Here is a 23893-nt window from a genome sequence, read left to right as displayed (position 1 = left end):
TTCTTCCTACATTTCTCTGTTGTTCGATCTGTCACAAAACACTTAATGTTAATACAGTAGAGGCAATGTTTGAACTAAATAACACAAAATAAGACTTTGTTAACCCTAACCCTGTAAATAACAGCTCTGAACGTATTAAATATCACAGATTACAGAGACTCTGCTGCTTTAAATCTGATTCACACAGACTATAAAAACAAGCAGAGGAATTAAACATGAAGGCAGCAGATGAATGAGACGAACAATCACAGGACTGAGAGGATTTTTCATTAAAATGTTTTCACTCTGGTGTGTAGAACAGATTTGTAGTCAAAGATAATCATTTACTTAGAGACTGATTAAACCTCTTGTTGTCCTCATTTATGGGCACCAAAAAATATTGTTTCCTTGTTTGAAAAAAATCTAAATATTCAGCAAAAAAATTCCCCAAATTTCTGAAAATTTGTAAAATCTTCAGGAAGAAAATTCCAATAATTCCTTAAAAGTTTCCCTTAAAACTTTTATTTCTAAAAAATCCCCCAAATTTTCTTTATTTCTTTCTAAAAAATGTGTGAATGTTCTTAAGAAACATTTTTAGCATTTCTTTTTTCCACCAAATAATGTTCAAAGATTTCCCAAAAATGTTGAAAATGTGGACATCAGAAGTTTCACTGTGAAAATATATATTTTTCCACATTTTCAAACTTTAAATTTGCAAAACTTGAGGAAGAAAATTCCAATAATTCCTGAAAAGTTTCCTTTAAAAATTTTATTTTAAAAAAATCCCCCAAATTTGGCAAGAAAATTCTTGAAAATATTTTCAAAAAAAGAGTAAAAATCTTCCCAAAAAAATCCTAAAAATATCTAAAATCATTACAAATGTATCAGTAAAACTTCTAATATTTTCTTTCAGAACATTCACATAAAAATCAACCAAAATCCAGTGAAATTCGCTGGTTATTGGTTGATTTTTTTTTGTGAATGTTCTTCAGAAACATTTTTAACATTTCTTTTTTCCAGCAAAAATGTTCAAAGATTTCCCAAAAATGTTGAAAATGTGAACATCAGAAGTTTCACTGTAAAATTTTTTTTTTTCTCCAAATTTTCAAACTTTAAAACGCGTCAATTTGACCCACAGGATGACACGAGGGTTACAGAGCAAAGTGGATTATAGTGTAAAATATAATAAAATATAAAATAAAGAAATATACACAGATGTTGTTGATATTGTGCGGTTTCTTCCATATGTCGATATTCAGAATATGCACAGATGGTAAACTGGAAAACAACAACATTGAACAAGTTTACTCTATATATAGAAACACGTTAGCATTAGCTAGCATTAGCTAGAAACAACTAAATAACACATTGTGCATTGTGAGACATATTAAAACAGCAGATTGTCTGTGTTCTAGGCAAATTTAAATCACATTAAAGTTGATATTACTCTTAAAATGTTGTGGAACTCAAACTAGCAGAGACTTAAATCTGGAAAAATGATGAAATGACCAACAGACAGCTGCTAAAATCACACAAAAGATATAATTTTTCAATAATTTTTAACATCCAAGCAGTGATTTCTGTTTCTTTCAATCAAATGTAAGGATTTATAGATGATCATGATGCTAAAACGAGTAGAAATTAATTTCCCAGACTAATTCTTTACGGGTTTGAACTGCAGATTTAAGGAGAAATCCAACTGAAACTGAAGCTAAAGAACCAGTACAGGAAGAAGCTCGATGTTCAAGTCTGAACGAGAAGCTTAAATAAAATTCATCCAGGCTTTAATCAGGTAAAATAGAGTGAAGCAGACGGAGGCTGGAGCTGATATGAGGCTCTAACTGGATTTAACTGGTTTCATTGACTGAGACTTCAGGTTCATTTAAAGCAGCTCAACTCGTCCGTCACATTAATCCTGCTGAGGATTATTCACAGTTTAATGTCCGTCAGCTCTAAGAACATTTTACCGCCTCGGATTTACATCATTTCTCCTCCTCACTGCCTTTTTCTGACTGTCTGTCTGCTGATCTGCTCCTTTTCTCCTCTTTCATTCCTTCTCATGTTCATAAACCTGTCTGTGTTTCATTCTGTTCCGTCTCTTTCCTCTCAGGTTGCCATAAAACAGATGAACCTGCAGCAGCAGCCCAAGAAAGAACTGATCATCAATGAGATCCTGGTGATGAGGGAAAACAAGAACCCCAACATAGTCAACTACCTGGACAGGTGAGACTAGGAACAGTTATAGTCAACTACCTGGACAGGTGAGACTAGGACCAGTTATAGTCAACTACCTGGACAGGTGAGACTCGGACCAGTTATAGTCAACTACCTGGACAGGTGAGAATAGGAACAGTCATAGTCAACTACCTGGACAGGTGAGACTAGGAACAGTTATAGTCAACTACCTGGACAGGTGAGAATAGGAACAGTCATAATCAACTACCTGGACAGGTGAGATAAAAACCAATCATAGTCAACTACCTGGACAGGTGAGATGAGAACCAATCATAGTCAACTACCTGGACAGGTGAGACTAGGACCAGTCATAGTCAACTACCTGGACAGGTGAGATGAGAACCAATCATAGTCAACTACCTGGACAGGTGAGACTAGGACCAGTCATAGTCAACTACCTGGACAGGTGAGACTAGGACCAGTCATAGTCAACTACCTGGACAGGTGAGAATAGGAACAGTCATAATCAACTACCTGGACAGGTGAGATAAAAACCAATCATAGTCAACTACCTGGACAGGTGAGATGAGAACCAATCATAGTCAACTACCTGGACAGGTGAGACTAGGACCAGTCATAGTCAACTACCTGGACAGGTGAGATGAGAACCAATCATAGTCAACTACCTGGACAGGTGAGACTAGGACCAGTCATAGTCAACTACCTGGACAGGTGAGACTAGGAACAGTCATAGTCAACTACCTGGACAGGTGAGACTAGGAACAGTCATAATCAACTACCTGGACAGGTGAGATAAAAACCAATCATAGTCAACTACCTGGACAGGTGAGATGAGAACCAATCATAGTCAACTACCTGGACAGGTGAGACTAGGACCAGTCATAGTCAACTACCTGGACAGGTGAGATGAGAACCAATCATAGTCAACTACCTGGACAGGTGAGACTAGGACCAGTCATAGTCAACTACCTGGACAGGTGAGACTAGGACCAGTCATAGTCAACTACCTGGACAGGTGAGAATAGGAACAGTCATAATCAACTACCTGGACAGGTGAGATAAAAACCAATCATAGTCAACTACCTGGACAGGTGAGATGAGAACCAATCATAGTCAACTACCTGGACAGGTGAGACTAGGACCAGTCATAGTCAACTACCTGGACAGGTGAGATGAGAACCAATCATAGTCAACTACCTGGACAGGTGAAACTAGGACCAGTCATAGTCAACTACCTGGACAGGTGAGACTAGGAACAGTCATAGTCAACTACCTGGACAGGTGAGACTAGGAACAGTCATAATCAACTACCTGGACAGGTGAGATAAAAACCAATCATAGTCAACTACCTGGACAGGTGAGATGAGAACCAATCATAGTCAACTACCTGGACAGGTGAGACTAGGACCAGTCATAGTCAACTACCTGGACAGGTGAGATGAGAACCAATCATAGTCAACTACCTGGACAGGTGAGACTAGGAACAGTCATAGTCAACTACCTGGACAGGTGAGACTAGGAACAGTCATAGTCAACTACCTGGACAGGTGAGACTAGGAACAGTTATAGTCAACTACCTGGACAGGTGAGACTAGGACCAGTTATAGTCAACTACCTGGACAGGTGAGACTCGGACCAGTTATAGTCAACTACCTGGACAGGTGAGAATAGGAACAGTCATAGTCAACTACCTGGACAGGTGAGACTAGGAACAGTTATAGTCAACTACCTGGACAGGTGAGAATAGGAACAGTCATAATCAACTACCTGGACAGGTGAGATAAAAACCAATCATAGTCAACTACCTGGACAGGTGAGATGAGAACCAATCATAGTCAACTACCTGGACAGGTGAGACTAGGACCAGTCATAGTCAACTACCTGGACAGGTGAGATGAGAACCAATCATAGTCAACTACCTGGACAGGTGAGACTAGGACCAGTCATAGTCAACTACCTGGACAGGTGAGATGAGAACCAATCATAGTCAACTACCTGGACAGGTGAGACTAGGACCAGTCATAGTCAACTACCTGGACAGGTGAGACTAGGACCAGTTATAGTCAACTACCTGGACAGGTGAGACTAGAACCAATCATAGTCAACTACCTGGACAGGTGAGATAAAAACCAGTCATAGTCAACTACCTGGACAGGTGAGACTCACAGAGTGAAAACACTTTTCCTGTTTTAATGCTGCGTTCGAGTGCTGCAGGGATTCTCAGTTTTCCAGGAAAGTTTCCAGATCAAAGCTTCCTGCTTGGATGATATTTAGTTTTGGCGGCTTCACACTCAGCTGAGATCGTTCTGTTGTGAAATGAGTTCAGTCTGATGTTTATTTTTATTTACTTCTGGCCTCTAAACAGTCCGTGTTTAGAGTTTTATCATGTCTCAGAACCCGTTAAAGTGTAAATAAAGCCGTGGAGCAGCTCGGATGTTTGCAGATCTCTGAGGAAACCATCACTGGAGGTTATCCAGTTCAGTCCGGTCGTCATGGTAACCCCCTCCCCTTCCAGACGTCTGTGCATGATGGGATGTCTGGTTACCGTAGTTACCTGTCTGTCTGCCTTCAGACAGTCTCTGATGCTGCTGCTGTCGTCGCCATGGAAACACTGATTTACTGTGTGTGTGAGGATGTTTTACTGACGTTGTGAGGACACTGAGCTGTTTACTGTCACTTAGTGAGGACAAAAGAACAACATAAATTAGTGTTTTTAAGGTTCTAGTTGGAGTTAAATTAGTTATTTAACCTCCAATCATCAGGTTCCTTCTCATTAAACGTCTTGAATTAGTTTGAAACTTGCATGTTTATAAAGATATTTCTAAACCTTTAAGTCGATAAGTCAAATACTTTCCAAGGTATATATGTTTTAAACTGCCATTTGATCAACTTTCAACAATTTAAAGCTGTTTGAACAACAAAATCTCAGAAACTATTGAAGATAAAATAATACAGTATTAATGCTGATACTAAAAATAATATACTAAAAATTTAAAAATGTTAGGACTTTTCTTTAAATTGAAAACAAAAGTAACTGTAAATAATTTTTCTTGTGTTTAAAAGAAAGAAAGACTTGTTCTTTTTCTTCTTCAGTAAAATATTACCATATTAATGCTAAATACTCAATATTAATACTAATATAAAATATTACTGCCAAAAGTTTTAGGAATTTCATGACTTTTCTATTAATTTTCCTACGGAGCAGCAACTGAAAAGTGTTTACTTGTGTTTGAAAAATTGAATATAAAGAATCTGAAGCACATTTTCTGCTTTTAACGCTCCAATAAAATGTCTTCAGTAAGATAATACTATATTAATGTTAATACTAATACAAAATATAAATGCTAAAAGGAATTTTATGACTTTTTAAATTAAATTTCTAACAGAACAACAACTTGAAAATGTGTTTTGAAAACTTTATTATAAAGAATTCCTGGTGGTTCTGAAGCACATTTTCAGTCTTTCATGCTCCAATAAAATGTCTTCAGTAAAATATTACTACTATTAATGCTAAATACTTATTAATATCACTAAATATAAAGTAGTAGTGACAAATTTTTAGGGATTGTAAGACTTTTCTATTTATTTTCCAGCAGAGCAGCAACTAAAAAGTGTTTTTCTTGCGTTTGAAAAGTTTAATGTAAAGAGTCTAAAACCTATTTTCTGTTTTTAGTGCTATATTAATATATCTTCAGTAAAGTAATACTATTTTATTACCTAATACTAACTATAGAATAATACTGCCAGAAAGTTCAGGAATTTTAAATTTCTGTTAAATTTCAACCAAAAAGTGTTTTTCTTGTGTTTGAAAAGTTGAATAGGAAGAGTCTAACAATAAATACTAAATAATAATTCTAAATATAAGTGACACTACCACAAAGTTTAGGCTTAGGGTTATTTTTAGGGATTTTTGCAACATTTCTCTTAAGTTTCAACCTAAAACAGTTTTTTTGTGTTAGAAATGTTAGTCGCTAAGTTGTCTCCAGTAGACCACCAGTATACTTCCTGTCTTCTTCCAGTTACCTGGTGGGGGATGAGCTCTGGGTGGTGATGGAGTATCTGGCTGGAGGCTCTCTGACTGACGTCGTCACGGAAACCTGCATGGATGAAGCTCAGATCGCTGCCGTCTGCAGAGAGGTGACAAATCCTCAGTTTCTTATCAGAAGTAGAAACTTTTCTCATTTTTCTCCAAGTAAAATGAACAAAAAGATCTCAGTGTCTGCTGTAGTTTTAACCAAGAGATGTTTCTCTGGCCTTCTCTCTATTAGTTTGATGTACTTCTTGTTATTTTCAGGTGTAACTTCCTGTGTTTTCCTTGCAGTGTCTGCAGGCGCTGGAGTTCCTCCACTCCAACCAGGTCATCCATCGAGACATCAAGAGCGACAACATCCTGCTGGGGATGGACGGATCCGTCAAACTCAGTCAGTTCAACCCTTCACTGTCGGATTTACCCTCTTTACTCTGTAGTTTTGTCTTTTTTGGCTTTGTTTGACAGGGTAGTGAAGAGGCAGACAGGGAGAAGAACAGGGGTAGACCTGCAGTAAAGAGCTGCGAGCAGGAATCGAACCCAGGCCGCTGGTCATGTGGCGTCCGCTAACCAGCTGAGCTACCTAGGCACCCAATAGTTTCATATTTCTAGGATAAAACTGATGATAAACTCTGAGCTGGATGTAAAATATCAGTTATCAGCAAACTAACTGTGTTTAGAATCTATTACTGATTATTACTGGCTGGTTAAACCATATTATCACCACCAAGGAGACGCTGTATACATCCCATAGGTCTTAGCTAGATGTGGACAAGAAACAAGAACCAATGAACCACACAAAAAAGAAATAAAATTAACAACAAAAACTACCAAAGCCCTAAGATAAAGGGACCGACTACCATTTCAAATGCCAGATGTGTTTAGTTGGCAGAATTTACAGTGTTGAACCAAAGTGGACTTGGATGTGTAAAGTATGTATCTACACGACTGATCAAGAGTTTAGGGTCACTTAGAAATGTCCTTATTTTTGAAAGAAAATCATTTTTTTTTCAATGAAGATAACATTAAATGAATGATGAATCCAGTGTAGACATTGTTAATGATGTAAATGACTATTCTAACTGGAAACAGCTGATTTTTAATGGAATATCTCCATAGAGGTACAGAGGAACATTTCCAGCAACCATCACTCCTGTGTTCTAATGCTACATTGTGTTAGCTAATGGTGTTGAAAGGCTCATTAATGATTAGAAAACCCTTGTGCAGTTATGTTAGCACATGGATAAAAGTGGGAGTTTTCATGGAAAACATGAAATTGTCTGGATGACCCCAAACTTTTGGTCGGTGGTGTATTTGATGGTAATCTTGAGTTTCCAATGACTCCCATAACTCTGAACTTTCTGTGATAAAATCATTGAAAACTTTTTAAACTTTTGTCACAAAAAACAATCATGCATTTTGGTTCTTTCATAACCCTTTAACCCTTCGATGCTCCAGTGATGGAACCAAACACTCGTCCATAAGAGGGTCTAAAATGACCCGTATAAGAGTCATTTTGGTACAGAATAATCATTTGTGGTATTGTTTTCATTATATTTTTATCCACTCAAGGGTGATTTCATGTTTGAAAAATGTTTATTTTTCACTTTATAACAGATTTTGAACATTTTGATAATTAAAAAAGAATATTACACAGAACAGCAACAGAAGAATGTCAACATCCACTTTGTGGACATTTTTCCACTCTTTTCCTCCAAGTTTATTTATCACCTCTTGTATATAATCAGTGATAAAGAGCTTGGGGTAGTAATACAAATATTACAATTTAATTAAAAGTATTAAAGTTAACTTAATAATTTAAATGGAATGATATCAAAAACATGTTTTTTGAGGAATAGCTGGAATATGACATGATAAAAACTTTTCATTACAAAGATATCGCAAGAAAACGACGTCACCAGGTCACTTTTCAGCCACTTATGCATCTAAGGGTTAAACTGAGTAACTTAATATCATTAATCTATAGTATATTTATGGAATTAATGTGAAATTTATTTGAAATTTTAGAGGCACAGATTTATCTTCAGCTCACCGCTGATTTACAGTTTTATTTTCTGGAATTTTCATCCAAGAACATAAATGTGAAGCTCATATCGCCCTCTTCTGGCAGGGAGAGTAACTACACAAACATTAAGGGTCGACTTGCATGATGCAAAGTTTACCTGCAGGGTTTGTTGCTTTCATTTCTGGACTTTAATTCTTCCTCTGAATGCTGAGTTTCTTTAATGTCTGTAGAATCAGGAGCTTTTCTTTCACTTTTCTTGGTTTTACCTCCAATATCCTTCTAGTTTCTGCTCCATCTCCGTCAGTTTCTCTTTGGTTTTTCACATATTTCTACCAGAGAACCAGATTTAAAACTCTGTTATTCTGTAAAACACAGTTCAGTTTACCTGCAGCTGATGGACTGATGGTTTTCCAGCTTTAAATGTTTCCACTTGAATTTTTAAACTTCATTTTTTTCCACTAATGTGCAGAAAACGTGCAACAAACTCCACCTAAAGCTTCCCCAATACATCAGAGTTTCACAGACTGAAGACCAATACACAGATAGATAAATACTTTATTTATCTGGAGGGGAATTCAAGCATTTAGTAGCTTAAAAATAGAGATAAAACACTAGGTATAAAGGATAATAATGCAGCCTGATTGTGACAGCAGAGAGGTCATGTTTGACTGTAGGAGGAAGGATTACGAGATTCAGTGCAAAAACATGCAAATGTTATTGTAAATATCCTTAAAATGTCTCTGAATGTGAATCCTTCTATCGCTGTGAAATGTTGTGATTAATTACAGGAGAAGATTTGAGGCTGAATTCAACATTTTTAGATGTTATAAAGACTAAAACTGGTTGTTGGAGTTTTTACGTAAATTTCCACCAGAGCAGCAACTAAAAAGTGATTTTTTTTTTGTTTTAAAAGTTTAATTTAAAGACTCGCTGCTGGTTTTCTGTCTTTAACGCTCCAGTAAAAGCTCCAAACCAGAACCTGTTCAGAATGTGACACATTTAAGGTGGATTTCCAGAGACCCCGACACTAACGGTCTGATCCTGTTCTTCTTCTCGTTCCTCCTCCAGCTGACTTCGGGTTCTGCGCCCAGATCACTCCAGAGCAGAGCAAACGCAGCACCATGGTGGGGACTCCGTACTGGATGGCTCCGGAGGTCGTGACCCGGAAGGCGTACGGACCCAAAGTGGACATCTGGTCTCTGGGCATCATGGCCATCGAGATGGTGGAAGGAGAACCACCGTACCTGAACGAAAACCCACTCAGGGTGAGGAGCTGCTATTAACCCTCCTGTTGTCCTCATTTACAGGCACCAAAAAATATTGTTTCCTTGTCTGAAAGAAATCCAAAAATTCAGCAAAAAAATTCCCCAAATTTCTGAAAATTTGCAAAACCTTCAGGAAGAAAATTCCAATAATTCCTTAAAAGTTTCCCTCAAAAGTTTTATTTAAAAAAAACCTCTCCAAAATTTGGCAAGAAAATTCTTGTAAATATTTTCAAAAAAATGAGTAAAAATCTTCCAAAAAAATCCTAAAAATATCTAAAGTGAGTCCATATATATCAGTAAAACTTCTAATAGTTTTCTATTACTACTACTAAACATTTTTAACTTTTCTTTTTTCCACCAAAAAATGTTCAAAGATTTCCCAAAAATGTTGAAAATGTGGACATCAGAAGTTTCACTGTGAAAATATTTTTTTTTCCACATTTTCAAACTTTAAAACGGGTCAGTTTTGACCTGCAGGACGACACGAGGGTTAAAGAAACACTAAAACACCAACACAGACGTCTGTGTTTAATACAATACTGCCTTTAATACCAAATTAAATGACGTTTGAAAACAACCAGAGGGCTGCACATGTTGGAGGTCAGACAGCAACAAAACAAACAGTTTGTAAATTAGAATAAAAACACTAAAAGGATTCAAGGTTCTTTATTGTCAAACACAAATATCCACAGGAGATGGAACGAAAGTAGGTAGTTGGGTTGTGAATAATAGAAATAAAGAAATACAAGGAGGAGGAGGAGGAGGAGAAGGAGAAGGAGGAGAAGGAGGAGAAGAAGAAGGAGGAGAAGATGAAGATGAAGATGAAGAAGGAGGAGAAGAAGGAGGAGAAGATGAAGATGAAGAAGATGAAGAAGATGAAGGAGGAGGAGGAGAAGGAGGAGAAGAAGGAGGAGAAGATGAAGATGAAGAAGGAGGAGAAGAAGGAGGAGAAGATGAAGATGAAGAAGATGAAGAAGATGAAGGAGGAGGAGAAGAAGGAGGACAAGAAGAAGGAGGAGAAGATGAAGATGAAGATGAAGAAGGAGGAGAAGAAGGAGGAGAAGATGAAGATGAAGAAGATGAAGGAGGAGGAGGAGGAGAAGGAGGAGAAGAAGGAGGAGAAGATGAAGATGAAGAAGGAGGAGAAGAAGGAGGAGAAGAAGGAGGAGGAGGAGGAGGAGGAGGAGGACAATAAAAAGAATAAGACAAAACAAAGTCTGTCTTTTAGCGTCAGTCAGATCAGATTTTCTCTGTTGGTTTATCAGGACCAAAAACAACTAAAAACAAGAGAAAAAGGACTGAAGACTTTTTACAACAGAAAATACTTCAAATTGTCTTTATTATACCTTTAATATATCGTTTTATTGTACTTCTGTAATTCTGTGTCCTGCTTGTTTACAGAATAATTTGAATCTAGTGCTGTAGCGATCAGTAAAGTGAATTAAATCTTATCTGATCTTATCTTAAAGTGTCTTATAATCAGCTGCTTTTATTCTACATTCATGTCACAACATTTAACTTTATTGGTAAATCTCCTCTTTACGTTCGGTTGTCATGTAGTTCTTTCAGCCTCCACTGGATGGCGCCACAGTAAAGCTTCTGTTACCTGCTCAGACTCTGATCAGGTGTTTCTCTGCAGACCAACGTGTTGTTAATGTGTTTGTTTGTTTATTTGTTTCAGGCTCTGTATCTCATAGCAACCAACGGGACGCCGGAGCTGCAGAACCCAGAAAAACTGTCGACGATATTCAGAGACTTCCTGAACCGCTGCCTGGAGATGGACGTGGAGAAGAGAGGATCAGCGAAGGAGTTACTGCAGGTACAGGGTTCAAATACTGCAATACTGCATAGAAAACACCAGAATACTGCATAGAAAACACCAGAAATACTGCATATAAAACACCAGAAATACTGCATAGAAAACACCAGAAATACTGCATCTATAACACTAGAAATACTGCATCTATAACACCAGAATACTGCATCTATAACACCAGAATACTGCATCTATGACACCAGAAATACTGCATCTGTACCACCAGAAATACTGCATCTATAACACCAGAAATACTGCATCTATAACACCAGAATACTGCATCTATGACACCAGAAATACTGCATCTGTACCACCAGAAATACTGCATCTATAACACCAGAAATACTGCATCTATAACACCAGAAATACTGCATCTATAACACCAGAAATACTGCATCTGTACCACCAGAAATACTGCATCTATGACACCAGAAATACTGCATCTGTACCACCAGAAATACTGCATCTATAACACCAGAAATACTGCATCTATAACACCAGAAATACTGCATCTATAACACCAGAAATACTGCATCTGTACCACCAGAAATACTGCATCTATGACACCAGAAATACTGCATCTGTACCACCAGAAATACTGCATCTGTACCACCAGAAATACTGCATCTATAACACTAGAAATTGACTTTTTCTGAGTAAAAACATCTTTTAGAAGCGCTGCTTTTATTTTTTATGTACAATTTTAATCTGTAAAGCGACAAATTTAGCCATCAAATACGTAGATATGTTAATCAAACCAGCTGCAGCCCATTTAAACATCTGACTCTGTAATCTGTTTGTAATCTATTACTACATGATTTCAGGATTACTAAATACTCAAACTCACCACGTTTTAAGACTCAGAGGGTGAAATTAATCCTAGTGATGCTACCTCCAACTGGCACAAAGAGAAGAAGAGTGATATTTTCCTAAAAAAATAGTAGTAAAAAATGAGGTAAAATACTTTAAATTTGTTCTGGAGTTGGTGTTTGAGTCTTTTATTTAGAGCTTCAGGTGTTTTTCCCTTGATATTAGATCGAAAACACGTGAAATGTGCTCCTATCTGTTACTGTTTTCATCTGAAACTCTAATTTAGAGAGCAGACGTCGTGTTTCTGAGCTCTCGGTTCGTCTCCTGCAGATGAAACCTGAAGCAGCTGCAGAGTTTCTCAGAGTTCCTCATCCTCCCAGACAGTCGCTGGTTGTGTAGGTGTGGAGACGAGGTGGAAGTGGACCTGAAAGAGTTGTGTAACTGTTGATGAGTCAGGGGTGAAGCCAGCTTCTCTCCTGTTCCGCTGAAAGAACTCCTTCAGTCTAAAGGCTGCTTCCAGTGAGAGCCTTAACTAAGAGCTCTGAACGTATTAAATATCACAGATTACAGAGACTCTGCTGCTTTAAATCTGATTCACACAAACTATAAAAACAAGCAGAGGAATTAAACATGAAGGCAGCAGATGAACGAGACGAACAATCACAGGACTGAGAGGATTTTTCATTAAAATGTTTTCACTCTGGTGTGTAAAAAAGATTCACAGTCAAAGATAATCATTTACTTAGAGACTGATTAAACACTGAAACATCAGAGGCTGAAATATCCACACAGAGTCCTCACTTTACCTCACCTCTACATTTTAATCTTCAAAATTCATTCTTTTTTTAACCCTCGCTGCTTTCTTCTGCCGTTTAATGCACATTTCTCTGTGTTTTTCAAGAACCGCTCATCCAAACTCAGCACTACACTTCTTTAGACCCTCAGCGATGCACCTGCCAAGTTTTAAACAGATCAGATGATCGCTTGTTGAGAACAGTGAAGAATAGACAGAATGACACACATTATTTTATTTGTCAGTGATGTAGAACAGCACCACATGTTCTACATAACATTTACTAAGTTTACTGGTTATTTTAGTGTTTTTAGATTCATTTCTGCATTACAGACATATAAATAAAAAAGATTTTTAACAGTTTATAGCTCTAAATTTTTTAAAACAATTTTCTATTATTTTCCTATTTGTAGTAAGTAAACAGAAAACAGTGTTAATGTACATGTAAACTGTAAAAAAAAATAAATGAATCAGGCCACAAATATAAATAATGTTCTGTTTAACATTGCATGGCCATAAAATTGCAGTTTTTACTGTATTCAAATCAGCAAAAAATGATAAAATCAAGTAACATTTTATTTTTATATATATATATATATATATATATATATATATATATATATATATATATATATATATATATATATACATATTTTACAGATATTTGCCATATCTTAAAGGCAGATTGTGTATTTTAAAGACTGAAAAATGGTTTAAAAAAGGGTTTTAAATACAGATATTATCTAATAAAATCCCAAACAAATATTAGCTTGCATGTTAATGTAACGGTAATGTACATGTATACGGTAAAAAAGAAATAAAAAATCAAGAAAAACTGTAAATAATGTTCTTTAACAATGCATGACCATACAATTAGTCTTTACTATATTTAAATCAGCAAAAAATAATAAAATCAAATAAAATGATATATATAAAATTTTTTAAGATATTTGCCAGATTTGAAAGAAGAAATGTGTATTTTAAAGACTGAAACATGATATTTTAAATACAAATATTATCTAGTAAAATCACAAAAAAGTATTAACAGATATAAACAGTGATTTTTACCGTTTTTGAACATTACAATAATCCACGTTTTTGTACAGTTTGTGTTTTGTCTGGACTTTCAGCATTTATTTTGTGAAATTTTTTACAGTGTAGTTTGTCTTTTTGCACCGTTTACTCAAGAGGTGAATTATAAAGAAGGAGCCCTGACTTCTCTGTCTTTAGTTTGTTCTGTTTCCTGAGTGATTTTAAGTGAAGTGAAATATTTCTGTTTTTCTCTGTTTCCTTCCTTATTTCCTGTTTCTCTTCTTCTCTCAGCATCAGTTTCTGAAGATGGCGAAGCCTCTGTCCAGTCTGACTCCTCTGATTCTGGCCGCCAAAGAGGCAGCAAAGAACAACCGCTAGCGAACCTTCAGTCCTTCAGTCCTTCCTCCTCCTCCTCCTCCTCCTTCCTCCATCTGTCCTTCAGTCCCTCCTCTTCTTCTTCTTCTTGTGTTTTGTAACTCGCTGCGATGCCTCTTTTACCCCCCTGACCTCTGACGTCTGACCTTATTGCCCCACCTGAAGGACAGTTTTCCTCCTGAAGCTTCTTCTTCGATTCCCCACCAGACAGGAAGTTGGGGTGAGCGTCTCCTTGACTCGGACAGGAAGTCAGGAAGTCCCTCACCCCGACAGGAAGTCGAGGTGAGTGATGTCATCAGCTGATCTGCGATCCAGTGATGTCACTGCTGACATCACTCAAACCCGGTGTGAGGAGGGTGGGGTGGGCGGGGGTGGCAGTTGAGTCTCACCAGAGCCCAAAGACTCATGGGAGTTTGAGTTTTTGTTTTTGTTTTGTTTTTTTTTAATCAATGTGGGTTTGGTTTTTTTGTAAACGCCCTGAAACACAGCAACCAATCAGCATCCTTTCAGTGTGTGTGTGTGTGTGTGTGTGTGTGTGTGTGTGTGTGTGTGTGTGTGTGGGGGGGTGTGTGTGTGTGTGTGTATTGTTCGTGTTTTATCAAGTTCAAAAAGTGCATTTGTTCATTTTGATTTTCGTTTTATTACATTTTTTTTAAAATCTACATTCTGGTTGTGTGTCTAGTTGTGTGTGTATCTGGTTGTATGTCTGGTTGTGTGTCTGTCTTGTTGTGTGTCTTGTTGTGTGTCTGGTTGTGTGTCTGGTTGTGTGTGTGACAGGGGATGTTGTGGCATTGATTACGTTGATTGTAGCGTTTCCTTCTGTAGTTTTGGACGCAGCAGCTGGAGTTTGGTTCTTAGTGTTTGCTGTATGAGCTGTGAGTTCGAGGATATGAACATTAACACTGGAGCTCAGAGCCACCGATGGACCCAAGTTTGGGCACGAAGGCAAAAAAAAACACTTTTTCTTTTTCTCTCCAGGTTTCTACTTCCTGTAGGGTTTGTCTTAAAGTAAATAAATCATAGATGCTGATATTGGAGCAGCGTTTCCCTCGATAATCAAACCTGCAGGGCTCAGAATCAGACTCAGGCTGCAGGATTTTGCTGGTTAAACTTTCATAATGCTGGAAGAGTAAAATAATATATCTGAGAAGAAAACAGAGAAGCTGTTCCCTTATTAGAGATTAATATTACGTCTGCAACGTAGCATTGTGCTTCTGTAACTGTGAAAAATGATGCAATGCCTACATGACCCACGATGCAACTCGAGGCTTATTTCATTTTGAAACTTGTAGTCTTGAAGGCTGCAGCTAAAGATTATTTTTGTCATCAGTTATTATCTTGGTTCCTCGATATTGTTCTATAAAATGTCAGAAAATGGTGAAAAATGGTGAAAAATTGTTAAAAATGTTTGCTGAAGTCCAACATGACGTCCTCAAATGCATCAAATGTTCAGTTTACTGTCAGAGAGGAACAAAGAAACCAGAAATACTCACATTTTACAAGCTGGAAAAAGAGAAACTTAACCTTTTTCTCTACAAAAATGACTCAGTGAGTCAAAATGTAACCAAATGGAAACAGTTGGTGATTATTTTAAAACTGTCGCAGCTCCAGTTGTCTTCAGATCCAAGGAATGCTGATTTAAGTAGCATCACTTGAGGAAATCTGATGGATTTTTAAAGACTTTTTCAGTTAAACTATTCTGTACCTGGATGGTGTCTCATAGAGGAGAATTCTGCAGTTCTACTGAGTCTTTCAGCCTCTTCAAACTCAGTTTTACGTTTTCTGTAAGGTAGAAACTCACTTCAACAGCTACTGAAGAATAAAACCAGCCAGTTAGCGGCTGTCTGTAGATGGTCTGACATGAGTTGCAGAAACGACGGCGACTTCTTTGATATCAGTTAGTTTGAAGTCGACTTCAAGTAAAAGTTCTTTAAAATAAATCAGATCTACTAGACTGCATGAGGTTGGATGAGTCCAAAGTTGTGCAAAAACAGGGGTGTTCACTGGTGTGTTCCTCCTGTTGGTAAAAATAATGGATTAATCCAAGAAGTGTGTTGATGTAGAACTTTTCTCCTTATTACAGTAACACCAGAGGTTGTCCAACCAATGAGAACTTGGTTCTCCAGCAACTAATCAATGAGTTGACTTGAAGACTGCAGCAGAAAGTTGAACTTTTAGCAGCATCTGATGTTCTAGACAACTTTAACTGGCCTGTTATGTGATTAAAGCCTCATAAAATAGTCCTGATAACTAAATATTTGTGGTTCTTCATCCTTCTGGGTCCATGTGTGGTTCTGGAGCTTCGTCTTTGGGTTCGTTCTGAGGCTGGAGGGAGAATGTTGGACGTCGGCAGCCGTTTTTTTATGGTACGTCTAGAGAAAAAAGAAACTAGTCTGTGAGTTGTGATGATTCGTGAAGGATGCTTGGAGAGATAAAGATCTTAATCCTATTTTCAGAAGAATGACACAAATAGATGCTACGATGGTACGATGATGCTGGTTTGTTGTTTTCCTGCCTGGAGGTGAATCTTTAAAAAAAGACGACTAGAATCTGTTTCAGCTCCTGTTTACACGTTTTATACATGAGTTCACTGCTTGTTTCTGGTTTGGATGTAGAGATTTGAGTATTTGTTTTGGAACAAAGTTTATTCTTCTCAGCAAAAAAAATAAAAACTGAAGGGTCTGAATTCTGCTCCAGAGCATCAGATTAATAATAAAACCCTCCTGCAATGTAAATATTCAAACATTTCCAGAACATTTACTCAAAACCGTCCCTTTGATTTCTGCTTTTAGTTGTTTTTTTTATTATTATTTTTATGTGACGTTGATGTACCTCTGGCCTTAAACTGTTTTAAAGGTGCAAGACTTTGTTTGTATCAGTGTGATGTTAAAGACACCCAGCAGCATTCACAGCTAAAGGCAGAAATTATTGATTATTATCTGTTTGTGAATTGATTAATCAGTCAAAAAGCAGAAGAAATGTGTTCTGCAAAGTGCTTAAAATGTCGGTTTATGGAGAAATAAAACACCAGAAACAAACCGAATGAATGATTAATCGATTATCAAACATCTGCAGCAGGAAGAGGAATCTGCTAGTTTAGTAAAATCACGTTTCTGATCTTTATGCCGCCACAGATTTAGACTCTGGATGTAAAAAGAGCTGAAGTGTCTGCAGAAAACGGAAAGTCATAAATATGTAAAATCTGCCTGGAAGTGCTGCTGCGTTTGTGTTTCCTGGTCTGAATCCCGACTCAAAGCTGGAATTAAAGTGGTTTTTATTTTTCATTTGAGTTTCTCTGGTGACAGATATGCCAAAAAGACGCCGCTCCGTGTGCAGGTTTAAAAAAAACACAATTCTGGAGCAGTTTGTTGATGAAAAAACACAAAATCTGTACTTTAAATGATCAAATTTCTGACTTTGTGACAATGAAAATGTTCTTCCACTGAGATCTGTGCTGATCTGATTCATTAAACCTGCTGCAGTTTCCAGATTAGATGAATTTAGCAGCATTATTTCTACATCAGGGACATAAACTCCACCCGGCTGGCACTGCGAGGACATTAAAACAAGCAGACCCTGATAGATGATTTTTGTGTTTTTCAGTCTTTAAAGAACGAAGGTGAGAGAATAAAGTGGTTGATAATTACTGGATGCGGCGTTTTAAAAACTAATTTTCAGAACCTGTGACCTGCTGTGCTTCAAAGTGGAACAAAAACAACACAACTTAGTTTCAGGTGTTTTATGTCGACAGGATTCTTCATTTAGAAGCTGAGAATGAGCTTCAATTTGATTAAAAAAAAAAAAAAAAAGCTATTTTCCTGCATTAAGTGGCCGTCAAGCAGCTCAGAGGGGGATTCAGACTTGGTACAGTCCAAGTTTTACTGTAAATGGTACAGTCCGATGTTTGCTGTTTCTGAGGTCAAATGAAGTCTTCATCCACTCAGTGCTTCAGAGCCATAATTTATCAGTTTATAAGTCATTTTGATTTTTGAAACAACTCCAAAAAAGAAAAAAAATAAAACTACAAAAACTGAAAACCAGGTGTGTGTGAGTTTTTTATTTTTCTGCTTTAATTTGGACTCATCTTTTGTTTGTTGGAAGGAAATATACAGTTTTGTTGGTCAATTTATTTTGGCTTTTTGGACAAGAATTTACAGAAAAAAAGATCTTTTCATGTCAAAGTGAAAACAGATTTCTACAAAGTACTGGTAGTTAAAAAAAAATCTAAAAGTATTTTTGGTAAATTCTTGCCCAAAAAGCTCATTTTAATGGACCATGATATAATGTTGAAAAACTGTAAAAGGAGAAAACTTCCCAGAGGATGAATTCTTTTTATACTGTTATTAAGAACTCAACCAACTTGTTGTATTTTGTTGCTCAATAAAAGTAAAAGGCTTTCAAAAAGCGGAAAAATGTCATTTTAGCTGATTTAAAATCAGTTTAATGGCTTAATTTTATTCTTACATGCTGTAAAAAGAACTAATTGCTATTTGTAAATACAGAATTTTAGTGTGGGATGTTTTTTGTAGAGTCAACATGCAAATTAATACTCATTTCTGTGGTTTTTATAATTATCTGAAATTAAACAAAACAGGGAAATATGTAAAATAAAGTACAAATGATTTTCCATTTTTCTATCCTTAATATACATTTTTTGTCAGATAATGATAAAAATATATGTAAAATACTATTTTATTTTTGTAGATTTAAATATTGAAAATAATATAAAAATAGTGTAAATGTTCTACTTATGTGTTGCATTGAGTGATTGAATTATTTTATTTATTTGTTTATTTATTAGAGTTTAGCCTGGTTTGTGAAATAAATTTTTAAAAAAATGAAATGACTAATTATCTATTTATTTGTTTATTGATTATAAATACTGTTAAGAACTGCTTCAAGTTTTTATTTAAACATAAATAAATCCAGTGTACTGGTTGTTTGTCTGGCCCATATAACACACTACTTCTGCTACACTTTATTTTTATTTTGTGTTTTGTGCTTGTATGAAAACAAACATGTTATTTTTTCAGTTTTTTTCTGTAAACTTTTAATAGTTCTAACAGTCTTTGAATAAATGTCCATAATTCTGCTTTATGCTCCTCTAAACTCCCAAATTTCTCTCAGAATCATCATATTTTTAGGTTTTCTTCAGTTTTAAAGTCATCCACTGACAGTTTGTTGTATATTTATTGGTTAAGCCCAATCAGAAGCTGCTAATATCTGTTTTTTTTTATATTTTAATGGAGTCATTTTGCAAAATGTGAAGAAACAGAGGTTGAAAAGTTTCCCTCAGGTTGTGGCTCAGAGTCTAAATGTTAAAACTCCAGTTTTCAGGATGCAGACTGGATTCTCAGCGTTGAATAATCTGTTAAATAATCAGGATTTTGTATTTATAGCCTGATTTCCAAACGCTCTAAAGCCTCTCAGTAAGTCAATTATGTAAACTGCGGTTCTTGGTCTTGGTCTGGGCAGAAATGAGCTTAAATCCATGTCCGCCTGCAGCCTCCCTCCTGCTGAGGAATTACATCCCACCTTCTCCTTTAATTAAAAGCCATAATTACTGTTTGCCTTTCATCTGAGCGGCTTTCTGGCAGAACGAGGCTCTTTTTGTGGCGTGAATCAGCGCTGAGCCCCCAGTGGTCCCTGCTGTTGCATAATGTGGAAGTTTGATGAAAGCTTCAGTGAACTGAGCAGAGGAACGTGACGCAGCTTCTCCTCCTCTGAGACCAGGAAGTTCCATGTGACCAGGCTGCTTTCACTTTGTTTTGTCATGTGAGTGATAAAGTTACCTCGTCTTTGGTTTCAAGTCTTCAGTGTAAAATTTCTGCTGATTTACTGGTTTCAGGTTTTATACAGACTAATATTAGGACTGGAGCTTGGAGCATCGTCTTTTATGTACACTAGCAGTCAGAAGTTTGGACACACCTTCTCATTTAATGGTTCTTTATTTTCATTGTAGATTCTCACTGAAGGCATCAAAACTATGAATGAACACAGATGGAATTATTTAGTAAACAAAAAAGTGTGAAATGAATCAAACCATGTTTTAGATTTTAGATTCTTTGATTCCTGCTTTGCACACTCTTGCATTCTCTGGATGAGCTTCATGAGGTAGAACCTGAAGTGGTTCTCCAACAGTCTTGAAGGAGTTCCAGAGATGTTGAGCACTTGTTGGTCCTTTTGCCTTCACTCTGTGGTCCATCTCATCCCAAAACATCTGGACTGGGTTTAGGTCAGGTGAGTGTGGAGGCCAGGTGGAACCAAAGATCTCAGATTTAGAGTCATCAGACCAAAGCACGGACTTCCACTGGTCTAATGTCTATTCCTGGTGTTTCTGGGCCCAAACTAATCTCTTCTGCTTGTTGCTTTTCCTTAGTAGTGGTTTCTTAGCAGCAGTTTGACCATAAAGGCCTGATTGGTTCAGTCTCCTCTGAACAGTTGATGTAGAGATGTGTCTGCTACTAGAACTCTGTGTGGCATTTATCTGGGCTGTAATCTGAGCTGCTGTGAACTTGCCATTTCTGAGGCTGGAGACTCGGATGAACTTCTCCTCAGCAGCAGAGGAGACTCTTGGTCTTCCTTTCCCTGAGGAGGTCCTCATGTGAACCAGTTTGGTCGTAGCACTGGATGGTTTTTGAGACTGCATTTGAGCATACATTTAAAGTCCTGGTAGGTTCCTGGTAGTTCCTAGATGGTTCCTTGTAGATTCCTGGGTAGTTCCTAGATATTTCCTGGGTAGTTCCTAGATGAGTCTTGGTAGGTTACTGGGTAGTTCCTGGATGGTTCCTGGTAGGTTCCTGGGTAGTTCCTGGATAGTTTCTAGATGGTTCTTTGTAGGTTCCTGTGTAGTTCCTAGATGGTTCCTGCGTAGTTCCTAGATGGTTGCTGGTAGGTTCCTGGGTAGCTCCTAGATGATTCTTTGTAGGTTCCTGGGTAGTTCCTACATGGTTCTTCGTAGGTTCCTGGGTAATTCCTGGATAGTTCCTAGATGGTTCTTTGTAGGTTCCTGGGTAGTTCCTAGATGGTTCTTTGTAGGTTCCTGGGTAGTTCCAAGATGGTTCCTTGAGAATACATTCAAAGTTCTTGAAATTTTCCACACTGACTGACCTTCAGTTCTTACAGTAATGATGGACTGTCGTTTCTCTTTAGCTGATTGGTTCTTGCCATAATATGGATTGTAACAGTTGTCAAATAGGGCTGTCAGCTGTGGACCAACCTGACTTCTGCACAACACAACTGATGGTCCCAATCCTATTAAGAAGGAAGAAATTCCACAAATTAACCTTAACGAGGCACACCTGTGAAGTGAAAACCGTTTCAGGTTCTACCTCATGGAGCTCATCCAGAGAATAACAAGAGTGAGCAAAGCAGGAATCAAAGCAAAGGGTGGCTACTTTGAAGAATCTAAAATATAAAACATGTTTTGACTGATTTCACACTTTTTTGTTTACTGCATAATTCCAGATGTGTTCATTCATAGTGTTGATGCCTTCAGTGAGAATCTACAATGTAAATAGTCATGAAAATAAAGAAAAAACATTAAATGAAAAGGTGAGTCCAAACTTTTGACTGGTATTGTATGTTTGAGTTTTTCTAACCTTAACTCTGTTTTGTTGTGTTTATGTTGTTGTTTATATTATATTTGACAGTTTCATGGTGTGTTTGGTGTCATTTATAAGCTACACGAAGCATCATGAGTGACAGAAACAGTCAACATTTGCACCTGGAGGCTGCAGTGATTCAGACCTTCAGGGTTTTATACATAACAAACACATAAAACCAGTTCAGTTAGTTCTGCTTTGGGATCAGTTTACAGTTGGAACATGTATGGCTGTTTCTGATCAGGCCAACAAAACTTGATCAGGACATCCCTACTCTGAAAAAAAATAAAAAACAGAAAGAAACAAGTGGAAAACTGTGAATATCAGGCAGCAAACATCCAGAAAAACACACTGGAATACTGTAATGTACAAAAACTGTTAAAAAAAAAAAAAAAAAAAAAAGCAGACACGACGACAAATATCTGTAAAATTATATTTCTAACTGATTCAAATGCAGTTTTACTGTCTGTATATATCATTATTATTATTATTATTATTATTATTATTATTGCTATTATTGTCATTGTTATTATTATTATATCTAGAATCTGTTTTTTCTCAGAGGAAACTGTGATTCATAATGAGAGACGACAGCGAAGCTTAGAAACAGGAGGAGGTGATTGATGACCGTGTTGTCTACTGTATGAGTGTGTGTGTGTGTGTGTGTGTGTGTGTGTGTGTGTGTGTGTGTGTGTGTGTTGCAGTACTTGCTGTTACATAACATCCTCCACTGCAGACTCTTCATTCACACTCAGCTCTGATGGAGTTTCCAGACTTCTGAGGACTCTCCGTCTGTTTACTTCATTTATTTAGAACTCATTCTAGCCTCAGAATAAATCTTCATGTTAAAATATGATTTATGTCAGGGAGGGATTTGGTTTTTGTGCATAAACTTAGACTTAGACTTAAATGACTTTATTAATCCCCGTTGTTAGAGCAGCTGGATGTTCAATAAAGAGGTAAACAATAAGACAACAATGAATATTATGGTATAAAGTGAAGGTAAAATAAAATAATATAAAATAAATTAAGAGAAATAAAATAAAATTCAATTAAAATTAAGTGAAATAAAATTCAATTAAATGAAATAAGATTTTGAAAAATCCATACAACATAATATAGAAAAAATCAACAGAATATACAAAAGTAACGGTATTTAAGTCTTTATTTTTTTTAAAGACTATACAGAAATGTTCTAATGACATCAGCAGGTGCAGATAAGTTTACAGATATAATGAATAAAAGTGAGTCTAGTCTCCATAATGTGAGTCTGTAAACAGATTTCAGTCACAACATGAGTAACACGCTCACACTATAACAATACAGCAAAAAATAAAACCTGCATCAGTTCACATCTTCATCATTTATTTCATGATTTAATCACAGGCTGCAGATTCGACTCCACTGAGGATGACAGTAAATCAACCTTTATCTCAAATCATCACATTTTTAGATTCATTTCTTACATATTTTTTGTCAGGTAACAGCAAATACATGTAAAATGCTAATTTTATTTATTAATTTGTTCTTTTGCTGGTTTAAATACACTGAAAATAACATAAAAATTGTGTAGATGTTATAATCAAACACTGACACTATTTGAAATGCAGATTTTTGGTGTTCCCAGGGGGATTAAAGCTTTTTATGTTTCAATGTTTCCATCACAGGAGATGGAGAGTTGTAGGAATCACTGGAAACTCTCGATCTGTTCGTTTAGTTTTAGTTCTGCTTTTTGTCGGTCAGATGACAGAAAAACTTCCAGGTATTTCAGTTACATTAGAGGTCATTATTGAGGCTCTCTAATGATTTTAGACATTTTTGGAGTTATTTTGGACACATTTAGGGTAACTGAGGACACTTTTTCAGTCGTTTTAGGAATATTTTGAGCAATTTTGGATCATTCTTACCACTAAAATTTAAACAAGTAGTGTTTGCTGCATCCCTGTTTTGTTATTTTTTTGTTATTGAGG

The 23893-nt window shown here is 36.6% G+C and overlaps 1 protein-coding gene across 2 annotated transcripts in view; it reads left to right on the top strand.

Moving 5' to 3' along the window:
- pak1 (p21 protein (Cdc42/Rac)-activated kinase 1) overlaps positions 1–22950 on the top strand; it is a 77651-nt gene extending 54701 nt beyond the window's left edge. For both annotated transcript variants that reach the window (XM_055012175.1, XM_055012176.1), the window contains 6 exons: positions 2090–2202; positions 6195–6312; positions 6497–6596; positions 9297–9493; positions 11175–11312; positions 14236–22950. In XM_055012175.1, the coding sequence (XP_054868150.1) occupies positions 2090–2202; positions 6195–6312; positions 6497–6596; positions 9297–9493; positions 11175–11312; positions 14236–14322 (753 nt within the window). In that variant the 3' untranslated portion in view covers positions 14323–22950. The remainder of the gene's footprint in view (positions 1–2089; positions 2203–6194; positions 6313–6496; positions 6597–9296; positions 9494–11174; positions 11313–14235) is intronic.
- Positions 22951–23893: the final 943 nt, after the last annotated feature.

This window comes from Amphiprion ocellaris, chromosome 7, assembly GCF_022539595.1.
Source record: "Amphiprion ocellaris isolate individual 3 ecotype Okinawa chromosome 7, ASM2253959v1, whole genome shotgun sequence".
Classification (NCBI taxonomy): domain Eukaryota; kingdom Metazoa; phylum Chordata; class Actinopteri; family Pomacentridae; genus Amphiprion; species Amphiprion ocellaris.
Note: the sequence above shows the minus strand (reverse complement) of the source record. Positions and strands in the feature narration are given on the sequence as shown.